This window comes from Pseudorasbora parva, chromosome 15 (assembly GCF_024679245.1).
Source record: "Pseudorasbora parva isolate DD20220531a chromosome 15, ASM2467924v1, whole genome shotgun sequence".
In the NCBI taxonomy this organism is placed as follows: Eukaryota; Metazoa; Chordata; class Actinopteri; order Cypriniformes; family Gobionidae; genus Pseudorasbora; species Pseudorasbora parva.
The window spans coordinates 34,235,211-34,262,105 of NC_090186.1; the positions used below are offsets into that span (position 1 = coordinate 34,235,211).

General features: G+C 37.4%; 1 protein-coding gene and 1 non-coding gene across 2 annotated transcripts; one reads left to right on the forward strand and one right to left on the reverse strand.

Annotated features, from left to right (window-relative positions):
- Positions 1-16: 16 nt before the first annotated feature.
- Positions 17-23,477, reverse strand: slc5a6a (solute carrier family 5 member 6a). Its single transcript, XM_067417846.1, has 16 exons — positions 23,356-23,477; positions 13,856-14,316; positions 12,903-12,968; positions 12,528-12,579; positions 12,344-12,411; positions 11,987-12,141; positions 11,642-11,782; positions 11,288-11,417; positions 10,751-10,839; positions 10,562-10,674; positions 9,623-9,690; positions 9,391-9,477; positions 8,941-9,107; positions 7,592-7,695; positions 5,249-5,370; positions 17-5,141 (listed from the first exon to the last, which is right to left on the reverse strand). The coding sequence occupies exons 2-16, from the start codon at positions 14,201-14,203 to the stop codon at positions 4,980-4,982; spliced, it is 1,872 nt and encodes a 623-aa protein (XP_067273947.1). The 5' UTR covers positions 14,204-14,316; positions 23,356-23,477; the 3' UTR covers positions 17-4,979.
- Positions 21,353-21,427, forward strand: trnaa-agc (transfer RNA alanine (anticodon AGC)). Its single transcript has one exon. It is a non-coding gene; the product is annotated as a tRNA-Ala (tRNA).
- Positions 23,478-26,895: the final 3,418 nt, after the last annotated feature.

Consider the following 26,895-nt stretch of genomic DNA (forward strand, 5'->3'; position numbering starts at 1 on the left):
AAAGCACAAAAGACTGTCAAGGAAGACATTTTATTGTTATCAAGACAAATTTATCACATTCTCATTACAAACATTTCATCAAGAGGAAAAATGAGCGTTCATGACTCAAAGTAATGCCCACTAGAGTGGCTGTCGGTTCCTCTATTCTGCATACATTTATTTAAATAAAATGATCATCGCTATAGACGCTCTGCAGGCCAATGCAACTGCTTCTTTTTCACATAAAGGAAAGTTCTTGTCGAGAACTTTCACGACCAATCAAATAAAGAGACACTAAGTGAAGGCACGCCCAAAGCAATGAAGCTGGTCTGACTCCATTGCTTATGGTTTTCTGGAATGCATATTTGGGAAAATAAAATTGGAAACCTTCCATAAAAATAAATATTCTCATAATATTTATACAAACATAAATATTATGCATTTAAATATTTATTTTGCACTAACAACTGTGCTTTACATATAAAATGTGTATTTAAAAATATGTCATAAAAAACAATTCTCACAGTAGAACTCAGTGAGGGGTTTTTTCCGTATCGGCCCCCCCACAGTTTTAGATTGTAGAACAGCATAGTTTATAATAGTTCAGTCCCTGTCTGTGCCTCAACATTTTGTCCTGTTGTAGACAGATTTAAAATGTGCTTGTGGTGATTTATTCTTTTTTTCATCGCTCAAGGGGGAAATGCATTCTGAATTAAGACACTCTTAGGAGAGAGAAATAATAATCATTGGAACAATTCAGATGCAATATTCAGACGGTAAATTCAAGTGTTTTATACTATTAAAAATTCAGGTGTTTTAAAGCCTTTACACATGATTCAAGTAATTTCCGGTATGACAGATGGCAATTGATCCAGTCTTAAACACACTACATTAGGACATGAGTAATGTTTAAAAAAAAATGTCTTACACAATGAATATAATAACAGAACATGAGAAATCAAGCTATGATTACATTTTACATCAAAGGGATAATCTCTATTGGACCATGTAAGTGGAATGCTCAAGTTTGTAAATATCAAACTAATTTCTTATTTCCATACCTGAAATAAATATCATTATTAAATCTAAAAGCTTGAACTGGATGGATTAAAATATAGTGTAAAAATAGAATCATTGAACACACATCGGCTCTGTAGCAGACGTTTGAGAATGCTAATTCACACAGGATGCGTACTTGCATTAAAAAAAAAAAGGAATGTAAGGATACACTCAAAAGGTTTTTTTTAACTTGAAATAGTGTCTTAAAAATAAGCCGTTAAGCGGAAAAAGATGGACACAAAGTAACTTTTAAATCACGGCAAGGTAGATTGTGACGGAACAAACTGAATACAGGACGAGTGAGAAATCAGCAATAAAAGATGTCAGAGACACAATGGCCCTCATTTATCAAAAGTGCGTACACCAAATTTCCAGCGTACACCTTGCGTACACCCAAACCCACGGTGACTTTGAGATTTATCAATATGGACATTGGCGTACGGCACGCTCAAATCCTACGCCAGCTCAGGAGGTGGTGTACGCACGTTTGAGTTAGGGAAATTCGCAGAAAAACAATTCCTAACACCACAAAACGCACTGGCAAGATATGCTATATGATCCACTGTTAAAAACCACAACAACAACATTCAGTGTTTATTTTTGTGCAACATGAACGTCAATGTTTAATTTGTGTGACTTTACCAAAGCGTTTGTTCTGTAGGCATATGTATTCCTCCAGTCGCGAGCCTGTGCGCTTTATCTGACGTTTCCTGGCCCGGCAGCTGCGCACGGACTGGGACTAAAATAATTCAGACTGACAAAATAATAAAAATGACCTTCTTCTTTTAAATAATAATAAGATCAATAAAAACGACACTCTTCTTCTGAATAACAAGCGTCATTAAGAATAATAAGCATAGGCTAATAATAATAATAAGAATCTTACAAATTGTCATGTAATTATTAATGTGACTGAATCTTACTCCACATCACATCATCATCATCACTGTCGTACACCCCAATACATGTGCCGTGATACGAAATTAAATGCTAATTTTTTCAAAACGTGCTGTAAAATAATGCATTGTGATGGTAATTTATCATCCAAACAGCTATTTAAACTGCTGGAGTGCGCTTCTCAACCTCCACTCTATTAAGAGTACTCGTAATTTGTGTCCATATTTTGTTTTTGTAGGTTCCTTTAATTACACTCTTAAAACTCTCAAATAAAACAATTTCGTTTTTTTTCCACTTCCCTGCATGGTGATGGTCTTGATGGGCGCGTCTCAATCATCTCACTAGTTCAGTAGTCAGGGCACTGATCAGGGAGTCAGCCCATTGACTTATGTCCTAATCACTGCCCTGACTAGTGGACTAGTGAGATGATTGAGACGCGCCCGATCTCCACGTCGGAGAAGTTTCGCTTCTTTGCCGTCTTCTGTTTGTCCACGGCGTAAAAATGAGGGCGTGGGGGAGGCGGAGACTTGAATCTATAGGGGCGTGTTATTCTAATGACGATCGTTTTCAGCCGCCGCATTTATCAAGGGCAGGTATTGCGTACACCTGGATTGCAGAGGTGCGCACAGCTTCATAAATCAGGCGGTGAGAGGAGTGTAAGCATAATCTTACGCCAACATATACACCAGTTTCTACGCAAGATTGATAAATGAGGGCCAATGAGTCTCGAGCAGTGCTGGGGGTAATGCAAGTTATGGAATCAGATTACTTTTTTCAAGAAATTAGCAAAGTAACATTACTTTTTTAACAAAATATTAGTTACTTTTTCAAATAAGTAACGCAAATGACTGTTTTCCCATTTGCTGACTGACAACTCTCATGATTAGAAATTGTGAGGTGCTGCGTGCGCTGTGTTAACATGATGATTATTATAGTTATATTGCATTTAACTCATCTCAATTGCAAAAAAACAGATTCAGAATGAATAAAAACATTGAATCGCAAACCTGCAATAATTAAATATGTTAAATAATACAAATATACTTTATGTATTTAATCTCACTTTATTAACCAATGTCTTTGCTTCTGGCCTTTGATGATCAAATTCAACCATGCTAATTAGCAAAAATGGCTTGAGATAAACATCTCATTTGTGTTTAACTTAAAGTAAGAATGTTGAACTTTCTTATCCTGCATCCTATTCTGAACATATATTTTCCTTCAACCGAGACTTAAAAAAGCCTTTATATTTGCCACAAATAGAACTGTTGGTTTTTTTATAATTAAAAAACAAACAAGCAAGCTCAGCCCATCCACGAAAAAGTAATGCAACACAAGTTACTTTCAATAAAAAGTAACACAGTTACTTTTTAAAGGAGTAACACAATATTGTAATCCATTACTTTCAAAAGTTAATGCCCCCAACACTGGTCTCGAGACTCTTTAAAAAAGTTGTTATCATGTCATGTTATTTTAAAAAATGCAGCGCCCATAAGCGAGATGTGGTTTGCTTAAGAAATTAATTCCACGTGTGATGAACATGATTCCACATAGTAGGATTCTTTGAAGACAAATGTAAAACTGTCACAAGACCAAGATGAGATGAACAAACACACAAAAAAACTCCAAAGGATGCGAGACTTCCACAAACTGTTGACCCAGAGCGCGCATAACCTGAAAACATAATCGATTATCTGCGTTTGTGAGATTGTGACAGGTTCAGAGAAAGTTCTCATTCCAGTCTTAGGCACAATACAAGGACATAAGAACCCTAAAGCAACTACAAATGGTATGGCTTAGACTGAGGTTTGAATCTGGACTAGACAGCAAAGCACAGAAAATGCCACTAAAACATAAACTAATTACAAGAACTCAAGTGCAACCAAATCAGTTCATATGCTAATACTGATAATTATGAGCAGTAACCAGCACTGAGGTTTCAATTCTATGCAGTTGCAGTTAGTCTTCATAGTACTCTTGATACTATAACAAGCATCTTTACTTATATATCTAAGATCAAATATGTGGATAATAGGCTATTGTACATTTTAAAGAACAATGTCTAAACATCTTTTCCTAAATAATCAACTATACCAAAATAATATACAATCTAGGCAATATATCATATTTTTGTTTTGTTGAAATCTTAAAGTACAGTTAGCCAGGTTCTCACAGTGCAGAACATCATGGGAATTCCATAGTAGGGCGTCCAGATGCTTAAAAAAACCATCCTATCAGGGTCAGGGCCATGCTCTGTTTGGGTTAGGCTACGAAACAACAAACTAAAGAAACAATTCACTCATAAAACTACATCATACATTCATATGAGGAGGCACTTGTCACAAACAATGGGCTTCATTTAGGTAACTACAGATTACACATGCATTAGATTCATTGTATGCATCACAATATGGCACGTCTTTACTGCAGATGACACGCTGAAAGTTTACTACATTTACTTTTTTTGATACTAGCAATTCTTCATTCGCTGTAAACTTTTAACTCAGTTTAGAGAACACATCGTCTGTAGCGCTTTCAAAGGCAAACAGAATGGAAAGGCTAATGGTAGTGAACTTTGGATGAAACAGATTCTTTGGGAGAGAGGAACCCCGAAACTTGAACGGCAGTGACATTAAACGACGAAAGATTTGTGCGAAACCGTGGTCTTTCTTCTGATGAACCATCCATCTTAAACCTGGCAGTTCAGCGTGCTTTCTTTGATTTGTACGTGTGCGTATATAAAGACCCAGCAAAATTCAACTACGTAATCTTATGATTATATCTAGGACATGTAAACTAAAAGATTTAGGTGATCACATCAGCTCAACACATCTCAATTCGTTTAACGGGATCCCAAACACAATATACCATTTTTTTAAGAGAGACCACTGACATCATAACGTATCACATATAAACAAGACAACCCCTCACCTCCATCGCTGGCATCTGTTGACATTCTGTTAACATTCTAACAGATGTTTTCCTCCTTGAGACTGTGGGAAATGTGTTAAGAGTCCTTTAGGTCTGTCGTAGTATCGGGTATTTCACAAAGCTGTTTCCTGCACCGTATGGGCCAGGTTGCAAGTTGGCTGGGCGGTTATCTGTTCTTCTTCCTCTTCCCTGATCTTGTCTTCTTCTTTAGTGCAGGCAACACCGTTGCTCTTTTTCTGGGCCATCTGGTACGGCTTGTGGTCCAGACCTTTAGGCTATAGCATAGAAACTGTCATAAATAGCCATTCATAATGAAAGTAGGAATGTTGTAAATAAAACTGGATTTTGTAAGTGATGCTAACCGAGCATTCTATTGAGTTACCTTTTCGCCGAGTGGGGTTACACAGCAAAGTTTCTCCCTGTACCGTTCGGGCAGAAAGAACAGCAAATTGCCAAGCACAGGGTAAATAGTACCTGGGTTCAAGTCCTTCTCCTTCCATGGCCCTAAGTGAACAAAGAACAATATTTTGTTTTTCTAATATTTTATTATATACAAACTGTAATTTTTTGCAACATAATAATCAATGTTCAATAACTGAAATAAAATAAAATGTAAACTAAAAAGAAAAACATAAACTCCAAAAACTTGAAATGTTGGCTTGCTAATGCATTTAGATAAAAAGGTTAAAAAAGAAAATACTAAAATTACTTAAAAGTGGTGTGTAATGCTATATTATATTTGTATATTCTCATGCTAAACATGGCCAACATTTCAAGAAACAAGTTGGACGTATGATGATGAGTATTTTTACAAGTTACGGAAAGTTTTTTTCAGAGTATGGCCCTGTATGATGTCATAAAGGGAGGAATTCCTTATATGGGCACTTCTCGTGTGTGCACATCAACCAGAGCGAGAGCGAGAGCAAGAGTGAGCCCATCAGCGAGCTTTGTTCGAGTTACGGGAGCCGTCGGCAGCGTGGGCTTTTTGATTTTTGGCCACAAAATCAACAATGTCAATAAAGAGGTGTGTTTCTGGTTGTGAGGGATAGATAACCTTGTTCAGCTTCCCAAATAACCCAGCGTTCAGGAAACAGTTGATGCAGTTTGTGTTTCTGGAGCAGCGAAGTTCTGCAAGTGTGTTTGTTTGTTTGTTTGCAAAGATTGTTCATTCTAGCAGGTGTGCAGACATGGTTGCCAAGTTTTTACAACAAAACCCGCCAACTACTAGCCCTAAACAATAGCCTCTCGGGGGGGTTCTCTGGGAAAAAAATGGTGTTTGGGGGGTAAAATGTGTGTTATTTAGGCAAGGTTGCCTGCTAAAATTTGCACTCATGGATCCATATATCATATAATAGTCGTTTCAACATGCGGACATAGCAAAAAACCCCCGGAAAAAAACGCGGACTTGGCAACACAGTGCAGTTGAGCTCTGTTGACATTTGACAATGCGTCGCTTCGTTGCTCTGATTGGTTGTAGGTCTATCCAATTGAGGTCTTTCCTGGTTCGGTTGAAACACGCCCCATAATCACAGCCCAATGGAGCAGTTTCAGACTCATATTCTGACTAGAATTGAGAATGACCACGTCAGGCTACCAAAATACAACTGCTAATAATGTCATTCTAGACCAGGAGTTTTCAAACTTTTTAGTGCTATCGCGTTTCCACCACAGGAACTTTCCACAGGAATCAGGGACTTTAAGGGTGGTACTTGGTGTGTTTCGACCGCAGGAACCAGGGTCTAAATAAACGTTTTGGGTAAAAATGTACCCATCAAAACGGCCCTGCTTGCGAGGTAGTACTTTTTCAAAGTTAAAGCAATTTTGGGGGTGGGACTTGGGCGTTGAACATGCTGATTGGTTGAATCAGCTTTTTTTATTTCAACAAAAAAAAAATCCTAGATGAGACGAGTAAATTCATCCTCGTCTCACGAAATACATGAAGGTAAGTGACCGGTGAACTCGGCAAAGAATAGAGTAAACCATATAGTAACTTCAAACACAGTCAAATTATAACTGTCAGAAATTAGTTACTGACACTTCCATAGACATCAGCTTATTTATGCTGCTACTTATGTGCATTTAAATGTCTGAAACCTAAAATAAACATGATGTAGTTGAAAACACTGAATCATTATGATATGACAAGCGCTGAGCGTGTCTGTCTCTGGCTCAGCGTCAGCCAAAGCGTAAAATGATGGCACCGAAATGAGGAACTGAAATCTGCGTTCTGATATACTCGTATAGGTACCGCTGCTATATTGGCAGCGGGTTTCGCTACCCAACCCTACGTCACCGCACTAACCTTCACGGTACTTTAGACCGCGATAGAAATGCAGACAGCAGCAGGTCTGGGGGAAAAAAAGAGTTACTGGGAAAAAGTTCCTGGGACAAATGGTTTCAGGTCATTTCGGTGGAAATGGGGATTTATATGATGATACTGATACTGTTAGGGACCCCCTTTAATAAAATATAAAGACACATATACAGTATATAATATATATGTGGTCATTTTTCCTTTATTCATGTGCAAAACAGTAAGCTTGATAATATTAAAATATCAAAGAATGTTTTTAAAAGAATAAGTGATTAGCTTTTATATGTCACTGGACTAAAGCATGAATAAATTGAACTATTATCTATTTACTTTGTGTATCCAGTGTATCTCCCCAATATTATAATTTAAGAGTAATAATTTTAAATTGAAGTGTTTAGAAACACACTTTACCTGTGAGAAAGCTGACCAGTAGTCCCACCACCACAACTGTGGTAGAATTATGAGCACTGTACCACATGTATGATAAAGAGTACAGCGCCTGAACTCCAGAAGGCCTGAAAAGACAAAAACACACAATAAATGGGCCGGGTTAGTCTGTAATATAGCTATCATTTTGAAAAAACTTTATGATTTGTAATCAGGGGCCAGCTGCACTATGCCACTACAGTCTGCATGAAACAGAAGTTGCAATTGTCTTCATTTCCCTATTGTGACGTATATGCATAAACAGCTTCTCGAACTAAATAAAAAAATTAGGGCAGGACTTGTTTTGTCCATTTGGGAATTGATTGGATGGTTGGATCATTGTGGTTTGCTATTGGTGTGATCTCATGTGAGTGACAGGTTGTCCCGCCCCATATCAGAGAAGAGAAGTTGCTTCAAGAGAAGGGGAAGTTATTTCAATTAAAGTTTATAAGGGCACATGAATTTTAAAATAATAATGTGCATAGAATATATTATAATAAATACAACAATATTCCATAAAAAAACAAGAATAGCCTATTTTGATTTCATGGTTACTTTAAAGGGATAGTTCATCCAAAAATGTAAATTCTGTCATTAATTCCTCATGTTGTTCCAAACCTGTACAATATTTTTAAAGAAATCCGAGAGCTTTCTGAACCATTTATAGGCAGCAATGTCATTGCAACTTTCGAGGCCCAGAAAGGTAGTAAAGACATCATTACAATAGTCATGTGATTACAGTCTAGATCAGATTCAGAACGATGATCAACCACAGATGCAGTAGATGGAGTCCATCAACACCCCTAATGCTTGAACAGTCCTGTAGCTCATCCTGGGTCCACATTTTATTCAGTAACATTAGGCATGTTTAATGTTGATGATCACTTGTTTTACTGCGTCTTCCTCATGTTTTGATCAGCAGATTCTGTACTCATTGAGAAGATGCGCAATAGTCTAACAGTCTAAACACGGAAACCGGGAAAAATCTGTTTAGCCGGGAAGCGTTTTCTCACAAATAACGGAAAATGACGCGTTTGGCTAAATTCTATTTTTTGAGTAAACTATCCCTTTAAGAACTAATGTGACCAACTAGCAGTTAGCCAAGCGATAACCTCTTTTTGCTCTCAAAATAGACAATCTATGCTGTAATGCAACAGACTTCAGAAAAAGTTATGACCTGTCTTAAAGAAACGATATGTATAACCAGTATGACCAGTTTATGCAACTGTTCACAGAAGCTAAAATAATCCATTTCTGATTGGTCTAACGTAATCAAGCGTTTCAGAGCAGAAACTGGATTCTTGAACACCATTAAATGTCTTATAAATACGTACCTGGGTTTAGTTGTCATGAGCGTCGTCATGACAGCTGTTGTCATGTTTCCTACATCAGGTATGAGGGTCCCATTTATCACAGGTGGTGCAGACATTCGTGAAACAAAACTGCCGATACCGATCCAGAAAGCCATGACCAGCCCAGATGCCAGTCCAACCAGGGCACCCTGAAAACACATTCAGTCCATGAAATGAAATCATACCATGAGATCATCTACTAAATGTCACTGCATTAGTGACATACTTACTTACTTAAAATATATTTACAAAACAGTTTTGGCTCAGTAAGATTTTTTTAAATAAATTAAAACTTGGAAGGATGCATTAAAATAAATAAATAAACATTTGTACAAAAAAAAAAAGTGTCAGTAAAGAGGTTTTCTTTTTTCAATAAACAAAGAACCAATGTAACTGAAGACTGGAGTAATGGAATAACGCTTTTTGACTTACAGTGGAATTGGCCCAAGGGAAAAACATCCCAAGACAGAAAACGCCAAGAAGAGGTCCTCCCACCATCCCAAATATACTGAGTGCTGCCTAAAGGTTAAAACAGATGGGAAAAAACACAGAGATAGACAGAAAGATTATGTTAACTGTGTGATCACATTTTATGAAATTGCAGATCAAATTAACTTGTATTTATCTTATTTTTATACCCATGTTAGATAATCATGGACCTCACCTGCAGCACAGAACCCATTAGGGATGCGATGTACGCCATAGCTAGGCACACAAATCCATAGCCGATAGCTGTGCGGGAATATAATAACAAAACAAAAATTATTTATCTCCCATGATGGGCTTTGATTTTAGTATGGACAATATCTTGTTTAAAGGGTTAGTTCACTCAAAAATGAAATTTATGTAATTTATGACTCACCCTAATGTCGTTCCACACCTGTAAGACCTCCGTTCATCTTCAGACACAGTTTAAAATATTTTATATTTTAGTCCCAGAGTATATGCAGTCTATGCACACTTTACTGTCCATGTCCAGAAAGGGAATAAAAACATCATCAAAGTAGTCCATATGTGACATCAGTTAGTTCATTAGAATCTCTTAAGCCATTGAAAATAGATTTTGGTCCAAAAATAACAAAAACTACGACTTTATTCAGCATTGTCTTCTCTTCCGTGCCAAACTGCTGAAATCATGTGACATTGGCGACCAGAATCATTGATCAATTTACTGATTCATGAACCTTTTGAATCTTTTTGGAGGAACACGGAAGAGTAGACTGATGCTGAATAAAGTCGTAGTTATTGATATTTTTGGATCAACATGTATTTTCGATGCTTTAAGAGATACTAATGAACTAACTGATGTCACATATGGACTACTTTGATGATGTTTTTATTCCTTTTCTGGACATGGACAGTAAAGTGTGCATAGACTGCATATGCTAAAATATAAAATATCTGTGTTCCGATGATGAACGGAGGTCTTACGGGTGAGGAACGACATTAGGTTGAGTCATTAATGACATAAATTTCATTTTTGGGTGGACTAACCCTTTAATAGTGCTGTACTAAAACCAGGAACATAAAGGGAGGAGATGGACAACTCATAGACAAATCGGAAAGGCTCTGGCTTCCAAATAGTTATTGAAAAATAACCTACCCAACATTTTCGATAACAGGGTGGCACGAGCCTCCGTCATGGCTGGGACATGTGGTTTGATCAGGTCCTCCATGGTAACCGTTGCCAGGGAGTTGAAGGCAGATGAAATTGTGCTGTAAGATAAAGCAAACACTATTTTAAGAATAAAATTAAAATAAAATTACAGTAATCACAAACTCTGGTTAATACCTGAGAGCTCCACTAAACAGGCAGGCAACAAACAGTCCCGGTAAACCAGGAAGATCTCTCAACACATCCATAACAAAGTACAGCACCATCTAGAGAGAGAGAGGTACAATATAGCAATGTATATGTTATGTATATGTTTATTTATATGTTTTACATGTTTTTTTTCTTTCTTTCCTTTTTTTAAAGGACATATTGTATGGATCTATCTATACCTGTATAACTTGTTATATGTTTAATGCTTTGGCAACATTGTACTATCCGACAGTCATGCCAATAAAGCTGAATTGTGAATTATAAAATAGTTATACTTGTAATTTAAAATAGATTCAAAATCAGTTATTTTACAACAATTTTTCAATCAATCAAATGACTGCATTTTTTTTATTTTTGAAAGGTAGTGTAAATTCAACAATGTTGTGCAGAAAAACAGGAAACTATAAACACTCACTAAACAAAAGTATAACACTCACTTAAACACTCACTTAAAACAAAAACAATAGTTGTGTAAAGAAAAAAGAAAGAAAAAGAAACTCCGACCTGGTCATTCGTTTTGACATAGCCCTTATCCAGAGGGCTCTCCTCCCCATATCGAGCGAACATAACAAGACCCATTAAACAGCCCAATGTGAGCACGATCTGTTGGCATGGAAACACCGCATAGCAGGACCTGGAGAACAACACACCCTAAAAACTTTTCAGATTGTACTGGCCACTTTATGAAAACAAATATAAACCACCAATATACACATAATAAAGAAACATCACCATGGTGCTCTGAAATCATAGAGTTTTGTTGCAAGTAATTTAATATAAGAAATGCACCAATGGTGTATAAAACAAGTTTACAGTTTCAAGTTCTATTGACTTAACCAGAGAGAGGTGTTTTCTTACATGATGGCCTCTTTCTCTGTGCGGGAGCTGAGGTATCTCTGGACCTGAGCCTGATTCACTCCATACAGGGCCAGCATGAGGAAAACGCCCCCCACTCCTAGAGTCCAAAACGTGTGCCTCTCTAAGGGGTCAGGGTTCAGGCTGTCACAGGGGACCACAAAACAATGAATGAAGGCTTCAACTGCAAATCTGGTATGTGGATCAGTGCTTGTTAGATAATTTTAAAGGAACAGTTTAACCAAAAATGAATGACATGAGGCTGAGTAAATAGTTAGTTTTGGGGTAAACTGTTCCGTCAAGTCAACTCATATCTGGAGCAAAATGATATAAAATCGCAAAACTCACTCAAGGCCTGAGATACGGCTGCCGTTTTGTGCTTTCCTCCATACCTCGGCGATGCCACCAGCCTGGTGGGTGCCAACCACGATCACTGCCAGCTGCCCCGCAAACATCACGATTGTCTGGAACACGTCAGTCCAGATCACTGCTTTCAGACCACCCTGGTGCAGAGAAGTGAGGAACAGGTGAGTTACAATGTAGTAGACTACCATTCTAAGGTTTGGGGTTGTACAAATGTTCAATGTTTTTGAAAATAAGTCCCTCTTGCTCACAAAGGCTGCATTTATTTGATCAAAAAGCAGAAATCCAGTAAAATTGGAAAAATAAATCTTGTGTAAGATTATAAAATGTCAATCAACTTACCAATGCTGTATAAAGTGTGCTCACCAGTCCCATGGCTAGCACTGCCCCCCAAAGGTCAAACCCTGTAACTGCAATCACAAACAAATCCAAAGAAAGATTTACTAGAGAAAAAAAACTAAAATTAACTTCTGATCTGATACACAGTCAAATGCATTTCTTCTAATGCATAAATAGTCTAATTTACCTGCATTTAGTGCAAGTGCGGGAGCATACAAGACAACTCCCATATAGATAACCTGTGAAAAAATGCACAAATAGGGAGATGTTACAGTTGCAAGCACACTAGATTGTATGGGGACATGACTTTTTTCTCAGAAATTCCCCATCTAGTAACTGATAGTTTTGAGAATCATTACACTTTAGATCCACAACACTGAGTAAAATATTGTCCATCAATGGGGGGGAGTGTCAGAATAAGTTTGTAGGTGAAAGTTCAAGTTTTTATACTAACAACGGGGGTCTTTGTGCCTAGCAAAACTGGAGTAAAAGACAATATTACTTTAGATTATTAGATAATATCCTACTTGCTGCATAGACCCAGGTGCTGCACATAACTCACCATCTGAAAGATGAAGGTCACAGTGCCACATATCCGGACACTTTTACTAAAACGAAGCTCCAGATACTATAAAGAGGGAAAAGAATGAAATGTAATACAAATAGAAACTCCATAAAGCAGTTCTGGGTTAGCTGAATGATGGCAATTTACAAAAAATTACAAACAAAAAAAGATGTTCAATCATGAACATTGATAATAACAAGAAATGTTTATTTAGCACCAAATCAGCATATTAGAATGATTTCTGAAAGATCATGTGACTGAAGACTTGCATAATGATGCTGAAAATTAAACTTTGCCATCACAGGAATAAATTATATTTAACCATATATTAACATAGAAAATATTATTCAGTGATTAAATATTGCTGTTTTTCTGTATTTTTGATCACAGCCTTGGTGAGAGACTTCTTTCAGAAACATTAAAAAAATCTCGCCCACCAAACTTGTAATGGTAATGTACATCTTATTTACTGTCATAAAACATTATGTTTTTAATCACTGGAATGCTTGGTTTTGATTGGTCCGAATTTTACTGCCAAATATTTTTGTATAAATGAAGGTTAGGGTTTATTTTGCTATCATAACTGATGGCCATTACAATTGTACATTTTAAAACTAAAGCCCTATTCGCATGGGACTAGTATTATCTAGGGACCTCTGGTGATTTGTAATAATTGCACCACTACAGCTTCCATTTTGCACTCTTTTATGAAAAAACTGAAAGACAATTTAGAGGGATTCCACCCTTTTTAATGAATATCAAGGGCTTTTCCATGATCTTTCCAGTTGTTTGATGATTACTGGATAAGGACTTTTAAAAAGACTAATTCACTATGAGTCATTCACTGAATTGTAAACCAATTTCGATTCATTAATAAACAAAAACTCTGATTCCCAAACTGAGATACAGACTCCAGTCTCTCAAACAAACAAATGCAGTGAAAGTGCTACCTCATAGGCGCTGCTGAGGCGAAGCCGATAGAAAACCGGTATGAAAATGTGTGCAGGGATGAGCAGGCCCAAGAAGTAGGAGCAGCCCAGGAACCAGTACTGCGTGCCATGTGTGTAAATCTCAGATGGGGCACCCAGGATGGCTACCGCTGACTGAAAGGTGGCCAGCAGCGAAAGGGACACCGGAAGGCAGCGCATACTGCGGTCGGCCAACAGGAACTCCTGTGTGGTCCTCTGGCGACCCCCTGAGAAGGCGTAGTAAAGGCCGATTCCAGCGGAGGCCACTAGCAGCACGACGAAAATCACGTAATCCACCGTGCTGAAGTGCATTTGAACTACGTCCCCCATGTTGCCGTGAGGTGTGGAGAGGAGCACACGGAGCGGTGTGGCCCCTGGATGATCACTGAAAGGTCAGTGGATAGTTGCCCATTGCGTCATCATGAAGGATTGCAGGTGACGTGCTGTAAAAAATTAAAAGACTGTTTAGGCCAAAATTCTAACAGAATATCTATATTATACTTACTGATTGCCTACTAGACTTACTTATTACACACTCTTTTTTACAGGCAAAAATAAACATTTAAACTAATGCATTACACAATATGTGCAAAAGTGCTCAAAACACTTTAGATTAGGCTACAATTATCACTATTAACTAATTACTAACTATGACTTTTAACTCAATAAACTGCTTAATAATAGTTTGTAATGTTGTTGTTTTATGTTTAGGCAGGGCCGTAACCGCCATAGACATTGAGGGGGACAGCTCCCCGTCAATAATTAAAAATGGCCAAATATTCACTAATACGCAGAATCTCAGGACTAACAATATATTTGACGCAAATTAATGCATATATTGTTTGCAAATAATCCCAAAATTATTATTCTCCAACTAGAATTAGACCTAGAATTCCATTCACTGTTGTTTCTATGCTTTATAAAAAATTGATGTTAAAAATGGCCCCCCAATCTTCAAGACATGGTTATGGCCTTGTGTTTAGGTATTGGGTAGAATTAAGAAATGTAGAATATGGTCATGCAGAATAAGGCATTAATATGTGCTTTATAAGTACTAATAAACAGCCAATATCCTACTAATATGCATGCTAATAAGCAACTAGGTAATGATGAGAATTGGACCCTGAACTAAAGTGTTAACTTCTCTTGCACTCAAAAATAAATGCAAGCTTGCAGTCATTTGTGGAGGGGCGGGATTTAAGCAGACTAAACTATCGAGTAATTAAATTTTGCTTAAACAATGTGATGTCGGAAAAAAAGAAACAAACATGGATGAATTATTAGCATTTAGATCTATATCATGCATTTGCAAAATAGATGATTGAATTTTCATTTCATGCTGACTTCAAACTGTTTTTCATTCGTAAATCAAGCAACAACAATTCTTCAAAATATCATTTTTGCATTTTGTATTACACAGAAACATTTAAATCATGCAGGTTTGGAACGATAATCTTGTCAACAAAATTTTTGACAAGAAATGAGTTCTTGTTACAAAGATGAGACCCTTCATGGCAAGAATCAAGCTGTTCATAAGTTAACTATACTATGAGATTATTCAACTATATCCATAACATAAATACCTGTGAACTTCTCTCTAACTTCTGTATGTCAGTATGTGAAATACAATGTTGTCACAGTAGCCAATTTCTTTTATAATATCAGTAGAACGTCTAGAACTGCTGCTGCAAAGACAGTAATGTCACTAGAGTGAAAGCTGAAAGCACAGTTGGCGTGCCTTTGTTTGATTAAATCTCTACATCATGTTTTCTGAGCTGCTGATAGGTGGCCTTAGGACACAGCATGGTTTTAGCAGTCCTATTCAACATAAAAAACATCAACAAAGGTTTAATAAAAATATATAAAAAACAGAAGACTCCACATCTAAGCAAAAATGTATCTAAATCCAATTCTTTTGACCTAATTTTTCTACATATGCAGATACATAAATAAAATCCTTTAAAAGCTATATAGTCTCCTTCTCTTAATGTCTTAATGAGCCAAATAAATTTTAAACCGCATAAAAAACAGCAGTTTATCAATCGCACAACCCTCCGGTCTTGTGAGGCACATTATGAGTCATCATGTGACTTAGAATGTCTTTTTAATTTAATATTGTGCCTCTAGTGTTTCCTGTCTATTCAAACCAGCTTACACACAACCAGTCTAACATGTTCTGACATTCTGTAAGGTTCAAGCTTATTCACACAAGCATGTAATGAATGCACTGTGTTTTAGTGTATTCAGTCCAGAGAAGTCAGCCGTGACTCGGATGCAGAATGAGAAAAAATGTAATAGGTGATGCTGAGAGGATGGTGCTGATGAAATAGTAAGCTATTGTACTATTCCATCTAAGAACTTGGCGATTTCCTAGGCAGATATTGACTTGGGACAATATTATGGGGAAGCACAGGTGAAGCACTGCTACTTGGGCGCAGAGATATCACGCAAGCTAGCGGCGACCCTGCCAAACTAAAACAATGTATGCAGCCATGCACTGAGACAAAAATGCATTTGCCCACATTTCAAAATGTAGGAAAAAAGTCCTATTTCTAAAAACGGTGGAGTGTTCCTTTAATCTTATATGAACATAGATACACCTGAGGTCAGTAAGTATTTGTTTTTTAAAGATGCATTACGTTGAACAAAAATGACCATAAATACATTAATGTTACAAAATATTTTAAATAAATACTGTTCTTCTGAACTTTCATCATCAAAGAATCCTTAAAAAACTCTATTTTCATAAAATTATTAAGCAACACAACTGTTTTAACATTAATATTAAAGGTCCCATGGCATGGATTTTTTATTTTATAATGTTTCCTGAGGTGTACTTATATTGTTTGTATGTTTTTTACATCAAAAATTTTCATAATTTAGAAATAAAATGCATTTTTTCTATTCTGATGCTCTTATATACTTTCTGTCCTAAATGTTTCAAGGGGCGTGTCTGCTGTGAGACTTTAGTGAAAACACTTGCTGTTGTGATTGGCTGACATCTTTGCATTTGAAATGAGATGTTGTGGAGGGGGCGTGGTTTAATGAGGCACAAGCAGCAGATACAGCACTCAGTCCAGACAGAGAGACAGAGCTGGGGAAAGATTGCTGAGAAATTGTTATTGTACCGATTTGTTGAGAGCGCAAGTTTATTTTGTTTGAATCTGAGAGCTCTGAATAAACACGAGTGAACTTTGCAACGTTATTTCTCTCACAAAATGCTTTCACCACAGCTAACAACAAACACGACATCAACATGAATACAGTAAGAGCTTCTGGTAACAGCGTCATTCATTTTACCGGCAAGTGTGCACTGCAGATATACGCGTGATTGACCAATCCAAACATTATAAAGAGTGTTTTTTGATCGCTCTCAGTAGTTTAATGATTTAAATAACAATTTTGTTTCATGCTACAAACAGAAACATCATAAAGTTGATCGTTTTAGTCACTAGCTTGATTCACTGATGCCGCGGGACTGACAGTATTAAACGATTTAGAAAGAAAGTCTGTGTGAACTTGAATGATTAGCTACACATCAGGAATCACTGATCCCAGATCAGGCATTAATGAACACTGTTACTCACTGTTTGTGGCGGTGCTGTTGAATCCATATAGTAAAGCATGAGCTGACATCTCAACTGATAAACTGACTCCATTCTCTACTAAATCTCTGAGCAGGCAAAGCAGAGGAAGGGGAGGAAACCTTTCCTGGTATGACGTCATAACAGGAGAATTCAAGATCAGCTCGTCTGAGCTCTCATTTTCTCAAAGGCAGAGAAAGACAGCGTTCACACCGATCAAAATTTCTAGCCAATTTGGGACAATATTCAGGCTAGGGGAACTCATATTAATGTTGAAAATGTCATGCCATGGGACCTTTAAGAAATCTTTCTTGAGCAGCAGATCATCATTTTAGAATGATTTCTGCAGGACCATGTGACACTGAAGACTGGAGTGATGAAGTTGAAAATTCAGCTTTGCCAACACAGGAATTAACTGCATTTAAAAATATTTTTAAAAAAAATAGGGATTCAAAACATAATATTTCACAATATTACTGTCTTCTTTACTGTATTTTTTATTTATAAATGCAGCTTTGGTCAGACTTCTTTCAAAAACATTAAAATAAAACTTCAACAGTGAACAGAAGGGAGAACTGTATCACTTTGTTGAATATTCCCTTCGTTTAAATTCATCTGCACACATTTAGTAGCAAGCAAGTTTACACAATATCCTGTAAAATGGTTAAAGGTCAACCATCATACTAAACTTTCTTGCAACTGTGTAAGTTTACTAACTCATTTACTGACTACAAGTGCAAAATCTGTAAATTAGTTGCATACTATAGAGCCACAATCCTGTCCTGTCCAGTGGAACAATACGTCCTACAATGAGGCACCATGTGATTCTGGTAAGCTGCCTGAAGGGAACTACAGCAAATATGGCATTTTACATTTTGAGGTAGAGCTGAACAATCCTGGATAAATTGAGAATCAACATCGATACCAATTTCACGATTTTCCCATGAATCTGAACAGACAAACTAAAATGAACATGGGTTCTGACAAAATGTTAAAAGCTGCAATTGTTAATTGCCATTTAATTATTTATTTATTTTTTATTTATTAATTTTGGTTTGGATACAAAAAAAAAAATCTGAACTATAAACTTGTATCCCAGTAATTCTGTGATAACTTGAAAATTTGTAACAGACACAATATATAAAAATACACACACAAAGTGAATTAATTGGTACTTTTGGCAGCAGGTGAGTTCTTTGAACAACCAATTCTCTTAAATCTGATCCAATTTTAATAATGATAAAAAGTATTTTTTTTTAAATTACAACAGCTTTATTTTATCATTTTATAGGATTTGATTGTCAGTTGTAAAACTCAAGCAAGAGCTTAAGATTCATTGTGTGTGATCAAAGCTGATGTGTTGGCTATTTGCTAAGAGATAAGTCTCACGTGTGCCATAAGAATATGACAACAAAAGACTCTGACCTAGAAGCTATGTGGCAATTCAGATAACAGCACCACGCAGGAGATGTTTGGGCTGGAATGGAGGATTTTACACCAATTTAATCATTCTAATTTCTTATGTGAAAGAAAAGAAAGGACAAACCGGTTCTTATCTAAAGGACAGTGAAGAAAATGCAAGGACACACAGGCAAAGATTTGTCAACACTTCTTCCCTGTCAAGGTGGAATATAGCTTGCGTATTTTTGTTTTTTGTTTGTTTAAACCTAAATCTATGATGGATAAGAAATTAAATGTATCCAGGGGAAAAAAGGGACAAGCCTGGATCTTTTATGGTCACAAGGCTTTTGATGATCAAACAGTGGGATAAAAACGCAGCAAAGTGTCTGTCGGTTTGATTTTCTTGAGCCTTTATGATCAAGCCCTGCTCCTGCCTATGACTTATTAAACACAGTTTATGGCTCATCAAATGTAAAAGCATCAGAACCCACTGTACGACGCTGAGTGCCCTGATTTAGATGATCAAATAGTAAACATCAGCTGTTCTAACCATCCAATCAACAAACAATCCAATGGTTCCAGTATTTATGCCAGTTTATAGGCGACACTTTCTAGTACCAAAAGAGTAAATCTAGCTTGACGTACAACTTTCAATATTAAGCAGAAGTTACATGGCAAAGCTGTCAGTCAGGTATAATATAATATAAAAGTCTGATTAAGAAACTTAAACACTGTTAGAGTCAATCTTTAGCTGAAATCAGAAAACAGGAAATAAAACAGGGCGTTTTCAATAGAACAAGTTCTGACATGAATTATAGTACTGGTGAAATTAAGTAAGTGAAAAGCTGTCACGCTACTTAAAATACCAGGCTCACAGCATGCCAGAGGGCCAATCAAAATGATTAACAATGCCTGAAAAGTCATTGTTTCGCCACCACCAGGATTAGAATATTCAGGGACTACATGTAAAGTGCCAAGGCTATGAAAGAGAAAAATCCGTCATTGTCTACTCATCTTTTTGCTGTTCAAAACCTGTAAGACTTTAACTAACCCTGAAACCCAATGCTGTGCCTATCACTACTGTAGTGCATGTACATTTTCTAATTGATAGCACAAACACCCTTTCGAGTCTTGACATAGTGTTCAGACAAAAATTACTGGTTTCAAATTGCCAAACATTTGTGGAATATATTCATAGTTGATGTGATAAAATACATTTTCTAGTTATTCTGCTGAACAGACGTGATCCTGTGGAAATGACTTCATTGTGTTTATTCAAACAGCCATTTGGTTAAAATAAATCGCAAAAATGTTTCGAAAAGTAAAGTTAGTTCTGAAAAAATAGATGCCAGATGCTTTCCTTCACTATCCGGTCCAGGCCACCGTCAAACACAAATTATAATCTATGTTCTACCACTTCGAAACCAAGCAAATGCCAAATAATGAGTGAAGAGAATGTAACAAGCACTAATGAATTAGATAATGAACAAATACAGCATGGAATCATTAGCTGTGTTTACATGCTACCAAATAATCCATTAGTAAATGGATTGACAGCTCAATCTGACTGAAAAGTCTTCATGTAAACACCTAAAGCCTGGCACACACTTAACGACAAGCTGAAACATTCTAAGACTGAAATTAACAGAAAACGGACTAAACGCAACTGGCACAGACCTGGCGCGTTTGGGCATGATCAGTTCCGAAACTGGAAAAGACTGCGCATGTGCAATGATGTAGAAATGGCATAATAGGGTATGACAGCATGGAACGAGCAGCAGTTGCTGTTAAAGGTGCACTGTGTAGTATTTTTGCTGTAAAATATACAAAAACCACTAGGCCAGTGTTATATATTTTTATCTTACAATACCCCAAATGTTTCCAACTATTTGTAAATTGGGACATCTGAGGGAGTCGCTTGTCAATTGCGTCATATCTGCGTTACCCTCGGTTTCCGGTTTTGTTTGGTAGAAACGGTTTACTCTTAGCAGTGTGAACAAGTGTCACAGCAGCTGCTGAGTGAACGAACAGAGTAACGTCATTTTAAACGCACTTAAATGAATCTGATATATAATAAACAGAGCTGTGTTACCTCATACTCATGAACGGAAAAGCGGAAATGGCGTCGGCGACTGTGTCCCGTCATAATAAAAGTCCCGCTGCTCATGAGGCGTGTGTTTGCATAACAATCGCTCCAGCGGCCTTGCTCAGCTCCCTCAACACTCGGTCCTGCTCTGCTTCATACTACAGTAACATTAATAACCGCATCCATGAACTTGATTTCGGCCTGAGTCCTATCCCGAGTCTACTGGCTGTGTGGTGAAGACCACATGTCCCAAGATTCTGCGCTCACACCTGGTGTCATCAAGCTACGCCTTTGTTTTGAATAGGCGCTCTCTAGAGGACGGAACAGTTACATAGTGTAGCTTTAAATAAAATGTCATAAATGACTCATGCTATTCAAACATTCTCCTACCACTCATCGCCTGTGAAGGCTTTCCTGTAGCTCAAACAGTAGAGCGTGGTACTAGCAATGCCAAGGTCATGGGTTCGATTCCCAGGGAAAGCAAGAACTGACAAAAATGTCAAATGTGCACCTTAAAATGCAATGTAAGTCGCTTTGGATAAAAGCGTCTACCAAATGCATAAATGTAAAATGTAAATCTAAGTGTCGCAGAACAACATGCCATCAATCCTCACTTCATACTCTCATCCACAGACACTATTTTTAACTTAACACTTTATATCTACGGTTTAACTGCTTGATAAATATAAGCAGCACGGCATAATGGTTCATGTGCTCGTCATCTTCTAATCCGGACCTAAATATTAAGTCTGATCTTTAAAACAAAGAGAAAAAGCAATATAGGAGAATAGTATGAGCAAACAGCAGGAAAGTATTTAGCATTCGTGTAAACACTAATTTCAGACTCAACAATCTAAATGAAACCACTCCGATTTAAACAAAGGGTGTGCATGTAAACACAGACATTGTAATACATTTGCATCTTTTTGTGTATTAATTGCTATTGTATCGATGGGCATGAACAGGACATGTTTTCATTTTGAGGTCTGAAAAAGAAACAAGGTCATCATATGGCATTAGAACAACACCAGGGTGAGTAAAAATTGCAATTTGCTCAGATATGCATGCATGTACTTTATGTAGTCTTGTGAAGTCTGCATATAATGTTCAACTCTTATTTTAGTTCATATTTTTAGCTCTTTTTTAATTATGTTGTTTAGCACATTTAATATAATTTAATTACGGTATGTGTGGTTTAGTTTTTGTAGTCCTGCGTCCTATGTTGGTCATATTTTAGCACTTTGAGATTCTTCTAAATGAAAAGTGTGTTATAAATAAAATCTATTATTATTATTATTATTATTATATGTACCCACCATGGTCTTGGAGGAACGCTGGTTCATTTTGCTGTAAATAAAGCTACTCTTATGTTAATTTTCATTTTTGGAACAACTAAACCTTTACACTTTTCATCCAACAAAACATTTATTGGGGCTGTATAATTTCTTTACAGCAGCTTATGCAACCCAACGTTCTAAAACAATCTGGCTGATTTGGTTGCAATACTATGCACATGTTACTGTTTACAGTGACATTACATATGACATCTGATAAATCCAAGCATTTGCCATAATGACAGCCACTTACTGGTACATTGATTTTTTATGACAAATTAATGTCCTGAAGGCCTCTTTAAGTATTAAGTATTACAAAATAAAGTACAATCTGGGTTCTATGGGTTGAAATGAATTCTCTTACAGATAGGCTACAGTTATTATAAATATTTTCATGACACCAGTTCTGCAAACACTGACATGTCGCGCGTGTTATTACACGCTTTATCAGTAGGTGACACCATGACATTTTCACTGTATGTTTTAATGGCGGGATACGACACTGTTTTAAATTACAATCTAATCAAAAACGACATTTGATGTACGTAACATCAAAGAAAAATGGCGTTTAGTTCAATTATATCGTCCACTATTAACGGCCAATGCCCACGCGAGCACGAGCCACGAGCTTGAGAAGGAATATATTGCGCGTGTTATCAAGAAAAAGAGCAAGGGATATTTTATTTCATTTCATAGTTAGATAAGTTACATGTTTAACCCGATTTAGCGTAAAGCTACGAAAAGCTATATTGCTAGATTCCACATGTTTACTGTGGATGACTGTCCTTTAACGTTTCATACAATCAATAGCTGCGGAAAATACCACGCTGTCTAAAAGGTAATGACATGCTGATGTAAAAGAATGACACAATTTCGTCACGACAAAACGCATTGTGCGCAACCCAGTAAACATATAACGTTACAGTAAAAAAATAAGTGTAACGTACACTCCAACGCAAATAAACAACTCTCTCATTATAACAAACGAGGCTGCCCACGCTGTAGCGATATGTGCGCGTGCAGTTTTTAGACTGTTTTTATTCAGTCATTCTGCTCAGCTATCATGTATTATCTTACCTTGGTCAGAGTTCATGCGATGAATAATGAGTGATGAATGAAGGAAGGTTTAGACCAGTCTCGGTTCAGACTTCAGAGACCACCCCTACTCTCCTTGACATCACGGCAAAGGTTGCAGCTCCATGTGCTTCTGACGTCACGCTGGAACGTCATCGGGATTGTTACGTTGAGCAATATGGCAAGCCGGATTAAACAATATGGCAAGCTGGACTAGTGTAACCCTAAAATGCAAGACTTTTACCAATCATTACATATTCAGGACTTTATTGACCCAGGTCTCTGACACGGATCTCTACCTGTCGCGAATATATAAGCTTCCTAGTTTAAAAAATGTAAATTGTTTAAATTTTAAGAAATTTTTCATTTTAAGAAGATTAAAATCAAGCATTTTTGGGTTCAGTTTAAGCAGATGTTACCATCATCTGTCCTCTCCAATAGTATCCAGCTGCAGCCCGGCAGCACACCAGTTTCAGAACCCATCCACAGAACCGGAAGTGAGGGGCGGGGCTTAAACAGTCATAGTTGCGCTATCCATATATGTAACTTTCTTTTGTCAAATATAAGGTGTTTTCACATGGATTTTGATCTTACCGATGTCTACAATATTAAAGCAGCACTTGGCTACTTTTGCTCTCGGGGTCCCCCTACAGTCTGGAAAAAATAATGTCCTCAACTACTGTCGTAAGATCTGTCATCCTACAACAGGGGATGCCATCGCGCGTGCATTTGTTGATATGACAGCCCTGATAGCCCTGAACTAGTGATGCGTGGGTCGTCTCATAATCCGCGGACCCCGTATGTCTATTTAATGGTCGCGGGTGCGAGGCGGGTTGTAAAAATATATACAGTGGTGTGGGGCGGGCCAAATAACTTCATAAAAGCATCCCGCGGGTTGGTGCAGCACTAACAGTTCCCCTGAACACTGCAAGAGGAGTTCAGAGTTCTTCTGGCGTCGCATGTGAAATGTCTTCATCCCAGGTACAGTCAGTGGCATGTTTCAGCATGTCATATGAATATAATTTCATGGGTTTTATTTTTTTCAAACGCCAAATAATCACGATGCTCACGTTTACAAGCCAGCGTCATTATAGTAGTCTATTGGTTACCGTTTTACAGAATCTATATGATACTTTCAGTTCAATGTTTATAATTTCATGGGTTTTATTTTTTTCAAACGCCAAATAATCACGATGCTCACGTTTACAAGCCAGCATCATTATAGTAGTCTATTGGTTACCATTTTACAGAATCTATATGATACTTCAGTTCAATGTTTGAGTGGTAGGTAATCATCGTCAAGCAGGACAGCATCGGTCGGGCACGCCTCCTTCAGCTCACGCCGACGAGCAAACGCTGGTCACATGTTGATCCTCGTCCTGCCTTTAATCCCATCACTTTTTCGCTTCCTTTTATTGCTTTCCTCCAACAAAACCTTTTCTTTCTTATTTGTCTGTGCTGCTTCGGACATGACTATATTATCCGACGAACAAAGTTGGGCTCGCATGTCCGAATTTACGGAAGTGTGGGTGTTGGTGGAAGTGACATTATTGCCGTAAAGCAGTCGAATTTTGTAGTTCTTTTTTTTCTCGGGTTACTACCCGAAACCCGAAGTTTAAAAGTATGATTAAAAACGATACAGAAACCATCAGGCTATGGCAGACGTGTCATTCAACCTATTGTAAGTCGATTTATCATCACAAGAGTCTTAAAAAATATATTATGAAGGTTGAAAAGTTACCTAGTGCTGATTTAAACAACCATACTTTTAGATAAAGTCACTTTTCAGTTCATATAATATACATGTCATGATGTAGCCTACAATGATCAACATTTTAAAACATAGCCTGATGCTTATAGGCTAATATCAATGAATACAAAGAAAGTAGTTTATACTTCATGGAAACAGGCTAAAACTATACACAGTTTTTATTTTTAAAATATTAATAAATGAATAACATGTAAAGTGTTTCCCATTAGACTATAGATATATTAGTATTATTTCGATCACATTCATGTTGTTACAAATAATACGGACAGAAAATAGCCTGAGATTTAATGTTAATGGACACAAACACTGTTGTTTATAGTTACTTCGAAAATACTACAATTTATTTGTATTATTGTAAAAATATATAAGGCCTACATTAACATGTTATAAAGATTTTCCCATTTGACTCTATATTCAATCGTATTATTTTGATTAAAAACAATAGAAAGAGAGTGTGACATTTCTATTTCTCAAATGTCAAATAAAAATAACTATATAATACAAAGCCTTAAAGTGAAACATGTTTTTCTCTGAAAGAAAACAAATAGGACATATATAAAATATTTCTAGGGGTGGTCACGTGACCCAGAGTGAGATGGCTGCCTGATTTCTTTGCTCCGCTCAAACTTTAAAATAATTTACATTTCTCTCCTCCGACTTCTCATTTTACTTCGTTGAACGGATTTATAACTATGTCAGACACACCTTCTGATAAAGATTTTCCTATTTTTGGCTCGACGCGCTCACAGAAGGCTAAAGAAAAAGATAAGAAGAAACCAACTCACCACGCGCCTTCGGCTGACGCTAACGTTAACACTGACGAACCTCTTCTAGATATGTCGCTGATTTTATCAGAAGTAAAAGCCAACGGATCACGCCTCGATGGAATTACTAGCCGTCTGGAGGGGATAGCCAATTCTGTGTCTTGCCTTCAGAATTCATTTGCTGCCCTCACTGAGAGAGTTACGGGCGCCGAAACTCGCCTGGATGAGGCAGAGCGGAGGATTTCGTCGGTCGAAGATTCGGCAGCAACTACAGAAGGACAACTGGCCAGCTTGAAGGTGACGGTGGATCAGTTGCAGACAAAGATAGACGATCTTGAAAACAGAGGCCGTCGCAAGAATCTGAAAATAGTGGGTCTGCCAGAGAAAGCGGAGGGCGCGGGCCCGCTCTCAGCGTTTCTGCGAGACATGATCCCTAAGTGGTTGGATCTGCCTGCTGACTTCCCTGCACTGGACATCGAGAGGGCCCACAGATCTCCCACCTTCGCTTCTGCCAGTCCGAATTCAGCTCCGAGAAGTATTTTAGTTCGGTTTCTACGGTTCACGGACAAAGAAGAAATACTGAAAGTGGCCCTGAAGAAGACTGTTACTCACAATGGTTCAGAGCTTCGATTCTACTCGGATTTATCAGCTGGCCTGTTGCAGAAACGCCGCGAGTTCGCGTCCGTTGGTAAAGCTCTGGCTGCTCGCGGTCTGTATCGGGGATTCGCCTATCCAGCCAGACTCAGGTGTCTGCACAACGGAAAGATTAAACTGTTCAACGATCCGAAGTCAGCCAAGGATTTCCTGGACTCTCTGGACGATTATCATTGACTTCTGTTTAGATCGGCACTTTGATTTTCGGAGGAAAATTCTGATCCCATTGGACATGTCATATACGATATATATAATTTAAGGTAACCCAAAATGTTGCTACTTTCCGCGACATAGGTTTGTAAGGTCTTAAATATCATGTCGCGGCCGGTATGAAAGGGTAATCTTTTCTTTTTC

Excerpts from the sequence above, each read along its gene's own strand:
- slc5a6a (XM_067417846.1), bottom strand. The coding sequence starts at position 14,203 with ATGGGGGACGTAGTTCAAATGCACTTCAGCACGGTGGATTACGTGATT. Across the intron at positions 10,675-10,750 it reads CTGTTTAGTGGAGCTCTCAG|CACAATTTCATCTGCCTTCA; the intron begins GTATTAACCAGA and ends TTTATCTTACAG. Across the intron at positions 5,142-5,248 it reads TAACCCCACTCGGCGAAAAG|CCTAAAGGTCTGGACCACAA; the intron begins GTAACTCAATAG and ends TCTATGCTATAG.